Genomic DNA, 11107 nt, shown 5'->3' with positions numbered 1-11107 from the left:
GGTTTAGGATGTAGTCCCTTACATGATTTAACATGAAAATTCAAGGAATTAGTTCCATGTCCAGCCTTTGCACTTAGGAACCTGCCGCAATGCTTGCAAATTGCTTTCTCTTCCCCTCTAATCTTTCGCACTTCAAAGTTATCTCATACTACTGCTTTTCTCTTTCTTGTGCTTCGGGCACTTTGTTCCACATTCTCATTATCTGCACAACTATACTCTTCCTCCATACTGCAAGACTGAAATAATTTCATACTTCATTACTACAACATGTAATAATAATAATAGAATGGTGCTCATCGTCAAAACGAAAACTATAAGAGATTCAGATTCAAAGCACTAAAGAAGAAGGCAAAAGAAAACAATAAGTGAAGAAGAAACAACAACCCATAAATATCTGGACTTTCTATTCAAATATTCAAGAAGACCATATAGAGAAGAAAAAACAATCCTAATCATCTTTGAGACTTTGACACAGTAACATGCATTATGATCGCCAATAGAAAGCATACAGCTCCCTCATAACACATTACATACAGAAATTGGCCACAATATATACATAATTGTAGAATAAAACACGAAACTGACAGTTAGTTTGAGAATTGATGAGAACAACTAACATAGATGGAACCTCCAAGGCTATTAATTAGAGAAAATAATTAAATGAGATTAACCTAATGAAGAACTAAGCTTTAGTCCACAGACCTTGTCAAGCTCATACTCAAAAATTCCAAAGATTAAATTTTCCATTGACAAATGAGAGTGTCCGAATCTAGCAACAAGTGTTAAAGAATGAAGGAGGCAACACCAAACATGAACTTGCCACAAATTATTATACATTCTATGTCAAGTTTCTGAGGAATCATCTTTGACACAGTAACATGCTGAAAGCATTTTATACAAGTTGAAAAGGTTGGTTATATCTCCCACCTATACAACCTTTTCAGTGTCAAAACAAGTCTTAAGTTCAGCTTAGTTAGAACTAATAAGGGTTAGGTGTTGCTGCAACTAACTTCGATCATATTCAGAAAATGAGTTGCTTCAATCAAGAGCTTCATTCCAATACAGTTCAGTGTGCATTACAACATTGCAAGAGTTCCCAATTCCAATACACAACAAGATAACACAACAACCACAAACAACATCATAAAATCGAGACACATTTTCATTCAGGCATTTCATCAAACATGTGGCATGCAACAAACTACACTGCACAAACATCAACACTTTGCACAAACTACACTGGTTCTTCATCTAGCCCCTATAATCACTAACACGTCCAATAAGAAACATGACCACCCTAATCATGGTTTAGAAGAATCTATAACTATAAGCTATTTTTATACATTATCTTACTGCATCAATGCACACTGAGCTGTATCATACCTTGAATTTGGCTTGCTTCAGTATAGGGGCATCACCAGCAGCTCTGAGATGAATGACCACTGCAACAAATCGAAAACCCAAAATAACCCATCATCGAACCCAATATTCCATAAGCCAAAGAAGATATTTCAAAATGGAGGTGTGACGCTGAATTACAGCCAACCTAGCGAAGGTGGAAATATGCCCAAGAGAAATTTAAACGAGGTCCGTACCTTAAGAAATATGAGTACGAGTTCGAAGCTTGAGAGGTGAGATAGCCAATCCAAACCCCGAAATGGGTACTCGTCGGCGGTGAAGTTCAGAGGCGTCGAAGATGGGTATTCGAATGGGAGAGCTAATTTAGGTTTTGTATAATTAAGTGTGAGCGTGTATTTTACCATGGGTATTACCCTTACCCGCCATTTTCACCCATGAGTATTTTTAAAATACCCATTACCCACCCATCGGTATTTTCAGATTACCCATTACCCAAATAAAATACCCAACACACATTTTTACCCATGGGTACCTATACCCATGGTTGGCTACTTGACTTTGAATGAAATTCACCCCATAATTGATGATTGAGAATTGGTTTCAATCCTATGTAATGAGGGAATTGAATCCAGATAACACAATTCCTGGTATTCTGACAAATAGTAAAATAAAGACATGTACTGACTATCCTAATCTATCTTTCCAGCTTGTAATAGGAAAATAAATAAATTCTAATTTTTTATTCTCGTTTACCTTTTCTCTTTGGGAAACAACAGTCAACAGGTCCCTATATATAGGAGGATGCCAATGGAACTCTGCATTCTTGTATCTATGCCAGAGTGAAGTAAATGGGAGCAAAAGATCTCTCTGTATAGACAGATTCATAAGTAGCAACAAGATAGATCGATATATGGATCTTCCTCTTCCTCCTAATAATAGAAACATGGAATTGCTACCCCGTCAGAGGAGGGCTCGTCAGAAGATGTATCGGGATCGAAAGCTGAACATATTTAAAAAGGCAGATGAGCTTTCCATTCTTTGTGATACTGATGTCCTTGTGATCTTGTTCGAACCAAGTGACAAGAGTAGTACTAGTCAGCCTGCTGCTGAGACTTGGCCTAAAAATCCCACAGAAGTCGAACGTATAATCCGCAGATACAAGGCAAAGCTCGCCTCCGCTCATGCTTCATCACCAAGCACAAGCCCCCCTGCAGCCAGAGGTACTACTAGTACTTCATCTTCATCTTCATCCCCATCCCCATCTCCATCTCCATCTCGAAGTGTACCAAAGAAGAGAAAGCACATCAACTTAGATTTGTCGCTGTCCGGCTTTTATGATTCCCCAACGAAATTGTTGAAAGATGACAAGGGTAAGAAGTTGCATATGCATGCTCAGGATGATGATCAAGAGGCCGGGTTCAAGTATCCGACAATCTGGGATCATGCTGGAAGAGATGATTTAGATAACAGCGGGGCGTTGATGATTGGATGTGATGATCACCAGGAAAAGATTGTTTCATTGGAAGCGAAGCAAAAAGCTATAACAGAAAGAATTGCTTCTTTGGAGGCAAGTCAGGCACCTCATACTTTTAATTTCTTCACCTAAGAACAAATTGAATTTTTTTTATTCAAATTCTAACATAGTTCTATCACTATGTAATCTCTCGTTATAGATTGCCCCATGTAAATTGAAATCCAGTAATATGCATGCAAAGTTCAAAAACTTCTAAGGCACGTTTTCTGATTGCTTATTCAATATAATCAGGTCCTTTTTTACTGCCAGTACTACTACATGTCAGCAGTCCAGGTGATTTTCTTTCGGCACTTAAAATATTCATGTCTTCCCTGATATGTCTAATAGCAAAAATCATTCTTAAATTTATACCACCAAACTTTCATGTATTTGTTTAAGCAATTAGTATAGTGCAGAAAAAGCATTATGAGATCAAGACTATATACACTTGTCCTTTCGAAATAAAATAAAAAAGAAACTACAGAAACTTATGGACCTGGAGTACTTTTCTTCCTCAAAAACCTGCACTAAGGAGTAAAGAATGAGAATCAATATGGATTGTGTGTTGAACTGTGCACATCACTGTCCACAAATGTAGAGGTTAAGACGGAACATTATCAATACTGAATATATAAAAAATGAGAGCAGAACATATAAATTTCAACCAGAAAACAGATTCTGCAAATTCCTGGTTCAATAAAATATTCCCAGCTAATTAAAGTGTATCAGTAAATTGCTAATGATTATCACCAAAATGAAAAAAAAAAATACAAGATCAATTTCCAGCTGACCTATCAATTTCTAACCAAAATGCTGTGACACTGGTGTAGAAAATCGCTATGTAAACATCGCATGAAATGTGAGATATTCCTTCCAAGGTCCTTCAGAAGTATTCATCTTGTTGCTTCATGCCAACTCGGGGCCACGGAGGAGAGGTTCATGTATATCGCCGTGATGCTCAGCAGCATGTTTCCTTATTGAGACAGGAATGCACTTTAAGACAACGGCTACCAGTAAACTTACGCCCCCAATCAAGATGCTTGCTAACCACAACTTCCAGCTCAATGGAACAGTTTGAGCAAATGTGCCCAAAAATTCAACTATTAGGATCTGGAAGGCTACTGTGCAGATCATGACTGTCATGAAAGTATAACTTTGAAACATCCCTCTGAACACATTGATTTTCTCCATATCACGGCTGTTAATCTCATTGAATACCTGACATGCAAGTTTGGATTATTATTAAAGGTAAAACATTCAATGTGAAAATATCAAAGCATAAATACGTTTCTCTATTTCTCAACCTATGAATATAAAGAAACAGGCAAAAAGAACTGCACGAATGATACTAAACCGAAACTACATATCTGATACGGGGACAAGCAGACAGAAACCAATAGACCAGTAGACAGTACCTGGCAAAATACAAAACAGTTGAATATGACAGTCTTGAGAGTAGAACTTGCATTTGAACCAGTGATCTTTAGAAGACGTATCCCACAGAAATTAAGAACCAGAAGGACAGCAATTTGATAGATACTTTGACCAATAATATTCCTCCACATGATGCCAGTAATGAAATTAGTATTCCTTCCAACTGGTGGTCTTCTCATAAGGCCATCATGTGGTGGTTCTGTAGCCAGTGCTAGAGCACCGAGAGTATCCATGATCAAGTTCACCCAAAGCATCTGGACAGCAGTGAGAGGAGCCGATCCTGAATGTTATTTCAAAGTGCATTAGTTAAAGACCAAAGAATTTCTGTAATAATTTGAGTTTAAGATAACATTAGTCCATGTATGAAGTTCTATGAAGTAACCTGAGACGCATGCTGATACAAAATTGAGCATAAGAGCAACAATGTTAACCGTTAACTGGAACTGAACAAACTTTTGAATATTAATATAAACTGCACGGCCCCATCTTGCAACATTCACTATACTTGTAAAGTTGTCATCCATTATGATAACATCAGCATTTTCTTTTGCAACCTGTGAACAGGGAGAAGATGTTGAGTCAATTGTAGTATTCTAGTAAAGAGCGTTTTCTCTGATTAATCTTCTCTCTATGCCCTGCTTATGACTATAAGCAAACACGTACAACGTATGAAAATGAGCTCTTATCTAACTGTCTATGTCTTTCTGGATTAACCTAAAAATTTAGTAAGAATACCAGAATATCAACATATTCATTGTCAATGATGAAGAAACAGCTGAAATTTCTGCCTAAAAATGGATCGAATAGCTAATATGAAATTTTCCTGTATTACGTAAAACGCACATGGTCACATGGATACTGGTAATATTGACTTGATGCGAAGGAAGCAGAAGAAAAACCTCGTTCTTACTGATTCGTCTGCAGATGTCTAAATATGTTGACATTCAATTAAATAGTTCGCTTCAAAGGCTCCCTTATAAGAGTTAAACATTTATACATGCAATACTATCAGACAAAGTCATTGTATAAGTGCAAAGATATGTAACAAACCTCTGTTCCAGCTATACCCATAGCGAGTCCAATGTCTGCCTCATGCAAAGCAGGAGCATCATTAGTCCCATCACCAGTTACTGCCACTACTTCTCGATGCACATTCCTTAACTGCTTCACTAACGTGTGCTTATCTGAAGGCAAGGATCGCGCCATCACCTGCACAAAGAAAAAAAAATTAGATCCTTGTCTGAAAACCATATTTTTTTTCAAAAGAAGGAATCCTTAGATGCTAAGTTGCTACATCAAGTGAAAAACTCAAACCTGCATTTTTGGGATTATATCTGCCATCTCTTGTTCGCTCATTTTTCTGAAATCTGGCCCTTCTATAGCTAAACCATCTTCTGTCAAAATGCCACACTCTTTAGCTATGGCTTTAGCTGTATTGATATTATCACCAGTGACCATCCTCACAATGATCCCAGCATCTAAACACGTCTTCACGGCTTCCCTCACACCAGAGCGCACAGGATCCTTAATTCCCACAACTGCTATTAATGTATATCCATTTTCAGGAATACTTTTTGCACCAGAAGGGTTCTCTATATCCTTGAAAGCTACGCATAGAGTTCTTAAAGCTTCACAAGCAAAGCCATTTATGGCATCAGATATTTTGTTTCTCTGCTCCTCGGATAACGGCATAGCCTCACCATCAGTATTGACAACCTTTTCACACATTCCTAAAACTATTTCAGAAGCTCCTTTGCAGAATGCTCGACACATATCAATACCAGGAAGAGCCACTTGCACAGACATCTTTTTCTTGACTGAATTGAATGGTTCGACCATAAGTATCTTATACTCCTCAGTAAATGATTTAGAATCACCTCCCAGAAGCATGCCAAATTCTACTATAGCCATCTCTGTCGGAGTACCTATTACAGTATTTTTCCCATCTTCCCCTTTTACTACCTCTGAGCTTGTATTCAGAAAGATAGACTGCAAAAGGAGGTTATGAACATTTTCAGAAACTGACTTCAATACATCTTTGTTCTGAGCACTCGTTATAGTCTGAGATTCATCACATATCCATATCTTATTCACCACCATATGATTTGTTGTCAAGGTTCCAGTCTTGTCAGTGCAAATACAATTAGCAGACCCCATCGTCTCGCATGCTGAAAGATGTCTCACAAGTGCCTTATCAGCCATTAGCTTTTTCATTGCAAAGGCAAGACTCAGAGTCACTGCCAGAGGAAGCCCCTCTGGAACAGCAACAACTATTATGATAACTGCAGTAGAAAAGTAACTCAAAAGTGCCGATGCATCATTCATAGACCAGTTCTTGATGTTATGGTGCACTCCCTTGTTAACCAAGTACCTTGTGGTCAGAACTACAAATGTGACAACTGCAAAAGCCAAACCAATCTTACCAATAATGGTTGCGACTCCATTGAGTTTCACCTGCAGTGGTGTCTCATTATCTCCTCCTTCACTTAAAGTAACCATTAGCTGTCCCCATTCAGTCCTCATACCAACTGATGTAACTAGCATTTTACCAGAGCCATCTTGCACTTTGGTTCCTCCGAGAATGAAAGGTCTATTTTCATTTATGTCCACTGGTTCGCTTTCACCTGACAAGCTTGATTCATCAACTTGTAAGCTGTGGCCTGATATAAGAAGGCCATCAGCTGGAACTTGGTCTCCGATTGAAAGATGAACGAGATCTCCAACCACCAAATCGTAAATAGAGACCTTCTGTCTGCGTCCATCTCTAGTTACCTGAATCATTATATTTTTTTTCTCCTTATCCAGTTCCTTAAATTGCAAAGACTGCTTGTAGTCACTGACTGCAGTGACCATAACAACCAAGAAAATGCTGAGTATTATACCTAAACCATCATACATACCCTTTGGCCACCCTTCAGTTGCAATGCCGACGCCAATAGATACCACAGCAGAAACCATAAGGATGATTAGTGTTAAATCTTGTACGGCTTCCCAAACGAACATCCAAAAACCTTTGGAAGGCTTCTCCATAAATCGGTTTAGGCCATATACATCCTGCCTACCAGGTATCTTGCTTGAATCCACACCTTCTTTCAAGGATACTGATAAATTTCCTGCTAGTCCTTCTACTCCCCCTCGGGCTTCCAAACTCTTGGTGTTATGGGATCGTACAATTGATGCAAGCTCATCAGGTGAAATGCTGAAACCAGCATCACTAACTTCTTTGGAAAGACTGTAACCACGAACTTCTTTACCAGCTGTATTACACAAAGAAAATCAGAGGGTTGAGAAGGGAATGCAAAGTCTGAATGAAGAAATTTACTACAAAGGAAAAGGACAATACCATCGATGAACTGCAATGCTGCTTTTTGCACATAAAGAGCTACTCGTATCTTTTCCTGGAGAATCAATAGGAGCATAGTGAGGCTTATTGTCTATAAAAATAGATTAAGATCGATCCTTATAGTGCCTAACTAAGCACTACTAGGAATATTTTGACAAGCTTTGATTTGAAACTATCAAAATAGAGTTGAAATAGTGGTATTTACACAGAGCTAGCTAGTCACCGTAATTACACCTAGGCAAATTCATGTACTTCAATTCAGAAGCCATTGGACATGTAAGAAGCAATGACTGAAGACAGTATCTCCACCAAAGCAGTGGAATGTGCAAATGGGACTCTAAAGCTAAGTGATAACAGGGACTTACAAATAGACATGTACTGATATACACGAATTTTCTCTTCATAATTGTCTTCATTGCATATAAAAACTGAGCTTTCAAAACATTAATACTGAAAAGACATCTTCCCACAAGTCCTGTAGAAGTGCATGCTTGAATTCTAGTTCATAAATCCGATATCGCTTGAAGAAAATTTTCATTATATTGATTTTGATTCACATTTTTTACATATCAAACCAAAATGCATTGAAATGGGAAAAAATGCGGTATGCAGAAGAAAATAATTTGAAAGTTGGGAATAGTAGGGCTATTGTATTTTTCTCTGATACAGTAAATTCTGTTTAACTTTGACAAACCCTAAACAAAAGGAAAAGTGGATGACATATTGGATTTCTTTCATTCATTAGCTTACCCACAACAAATCCAAGTCACTTTCTCTCCAAATGAGTCACAATTATAGTGTATATATAGAGCACTTGCCTCCACACTTGCATCAAGAGTTCGGCTCTGGTTTGTTCCTCCCCTCCCCATGACCTAAACCTTCTTTGATCCAAGAAAAGGCTTTTCTTAATTAGCACTTAGCAGACGTAAAATCCTCTTCATTATAGGTATCACTCTCATCCTTCAAAATTGAAAAAAAAAAAAAAACTTAACATTTTCCCTACTGGTTTACTTATTTGATAGCTAGCATCAGTAACCTCTCCATAAGGGAAATGTTTTCTAGTCTAACATTTAAAACATAACTGGTGAAATAAACAAAAGTTCTTCCATACTCACAGTTTTTATATTCGTCCATGTTGGCATCAATTTCGACTTATTAGGTTGTTATTTTTAATGATAACCAACCGTCCTTATATTGCCAACACGTCAAAGTACCGATATTTTGAGCATGTAAGACGTTGTTTGCATGTCTACTAAACAATGATCTAAATATCGCTTATATATCGGGGATATAGTATCCCCGATATATATCGGTTTTATTGAATTGCTTATTTTTCGATAAAATTTGTATAATTATACTTCAAAATGTACCAAATAAACTATAAAAAACGGTACCAAGTAAACTAAAAAAGAAAAATACATGATTTTTTTTGGCAATTAAAGTACAATAACGACATCTAATAATAAAAATAGGTGTTTAAAAGGATTATTTAAACTCGAAATTCATCATATATATTTAAAAAAATTAGAATAACATATGAAAAATGAAAAAAAATTCAAAAAATGAGAAGAAATATAAAAAATTAAAAACAATTATTAGAAGAAAAAAATTGACCGATATTTCACTTATATATCAAAGTTTGACAGATATTTAACCGTTGACCGACATATTCAACCGATAAGTAAAATATTGTCTATGTATTTAAATATCACCAATATATCTTATATTTAGAACAAAAGTCCAGTGACTTCTCTAATTAATGAGATGGGATCATCGTACCAGGTCCCATCTATATTTCATAATGGTATTTGACGTTTCATCTGCTATCTAATATTGGTGTCTGGCTCTGTTACCTCCATTAGTTCCAAGACGGATATTGACACCCGACAGTTTTTGACGATCCAAAGACCAATTTACCCTTTTATTTTTCTTTTTATTCTTTAGAATGAATGTTCTTTTTGTTTTTCTGGGTTCACAATAAGCTTTTTCGAAGCTTGAGAATATAATCTGGGCACCCAGTTTACATAGAGCAGCTGATAAAAGATTTACATATCACCATCCGGTTTCCTGAAATCATCATCATCTTCCATTCTGCCCTCAAATCCCAATTTCCGGCAAAGCTTCACAGAGACGAGAGGAGAGAGAGGTCAAATACGAACTGAAAATTTGGGAACTGACATTAATGGACCAAAATGTCCTTCAATTTTCATGACGTTGCAGTCTCTGTTATGGAGGTAACAGAGCCAGACACCAATATTAGATAGTAGATGAAACGTGAGACACCAAAATGCATATTTTGCAAAAGGTAAGATAATGTTTGTATATTTTTTCCGGTTTTATATTTATTTTCTCTCATCACTGATAACTTTCCGATAACGTATCGGAGCAAACGCTAACACCTACGGATATAGGCAATCTCGATATCGATCATGCATATCCAGAAATGTTGATATATATGGACAACGATTGCATACATCAACATCACATCTCTCTCTCAGTTTACATAACAATGATCCATTCTCTTATGTATCACAGTGTTCGTTTATCACACCGAACCCGATTGACAATGTGATACATACATCGGGAAAAAGCAAGAGATGTAAACTGAAAAAAGATCGATCGACGATGAAGTGTGATCCCTATGATGATGAAGAATGGAATGATACCTGGAGTTTCTTGCGCTTTTTCTCGTCTTCGGCGCGCTTGGCGAGATCGGCGACCATGCGGAAGCGGCGGCGAGGGTTCTTGACGACGGAGACGGCATCTCTCCAGCGTCTCAGGGCCTCGTTGGAGGGTCGTTTTGGTTCGACGTCGAAGTTTTTTCTCAAGTAGTCCTCCATCCGGGACCTCATGCTTGCTAATTTTTGTGATCAAAATGTCTACAACGGTGTTGTTAACTAAGCAGATATTGATTTCAAGGAACGTAACCAAATCAAATCGAATCGGAGTGAGTATGGAAAGGTTCAAAACAAGCCGTGAATGGCGGGAATGTTTTATAGTAGCTAGAGAAGAATGAGCTGATCGAGTGCCGTTTGTTTGGTGATAAAGACACACAATAGGGTATAACAACCTTGTTACTGATCCTTTTAACCGTAAGAACCAACAACCACATTGTTATTTTCCACATTTAAAAACAACGCAATAGTGTTACGTTACTAATACCCTATCTACCATATGAGAACCAATCTTCGCAACCACCTTGTGTTAGCTAGAATGGGCTAGATATTACTTTTTCTTTCTAAAAAAAAGTATAATTAATAACTTATGCACAAGGGCAGAATAAGAAGAGTGCGAGTAATTATGCATATTAAACATATATGATATGTTTACGGACCTGACAAATATATATATAATGGAATACATTGTAGATCTTGATTGACAAGATTATGGAGATATATAATCAAATTAGTGCAGTCGGAATTTAAACTCAATCCCATTAATTGAGTTGTTTCCTGACA

General features: G+C 37.2%; 1 protein-coding gene across 1 annotated transcript; it reads right to left on the bottom strand.

Moving 5' to 3' along the window:
- Positions 1-3778: 3778 nt before the first annotated feature.
- LOC126803112 (calcium-transporting ATPase 4, plasma membrane-type-like) lies at positions 3779-10501 on the bottom strand. The gene is made up of 7 exons (XM_050530867.1): positions 10316-10501; positions 7650-7704; positions 5621-7563; positions 5357-5515; positions 4689-4860; positions 4288-4586; positions 3779-4090 (listed from the first exon to the last, which is right to left on the bottom strand). Exons 1-7 carry the CDS (start codon positions 10499-10501, stop codon positions 3779-3781), a joined length of 3126 nt encoding a protein of 1041 aa, XP_050386824.1.
- Between the last annotated feature and the right edge of the window lie 606 nt (positions 10502-11107).

This window comes from Argentina anserina, chromosome 7, assembly GCF_933775445.1.
Source record: "Argentina anserina chromosome 7, drPotAnse1.1, whole genome shotgun sequence".
Lineage (NCBI taxonomy): Eukaryota > Viridiplantae > Streptophyta > Magnoliopsida > Rosales > Rosaceae > Argentina > Argentina anserina.
The sequence above is the reverse complement of the archived record's forward strand: the minus strand, read 5'-3'. Positions and strand labels throughout refer to the sequence as shown.

Excerpts from the sequence above, each read along its gene's own strand:
- LOC126803112 (XM_050530867.1), bottom strand. The coding sequence starts at position 10,501 with ATGAGGTCCCGGATGGAGGACTACTTGAGAAAAAACTTCGACGTCGAA. Across the intron at positions 7,705-10,315 it reads AAAAGCGCAAGAAACTCCAG|GAAAAGATACGAGTAGCTCT; the intron begins GTATCATTCCAT and ends TTGATTCTCCAG. Across the intron at positions 4,091-4,287 it reads ACTGTTTTGTATTTTGCCAG|GTATTCAATGAGATTAACAG; the intron begins GTACTGTCTACT and ends CTTGCATGTCAG.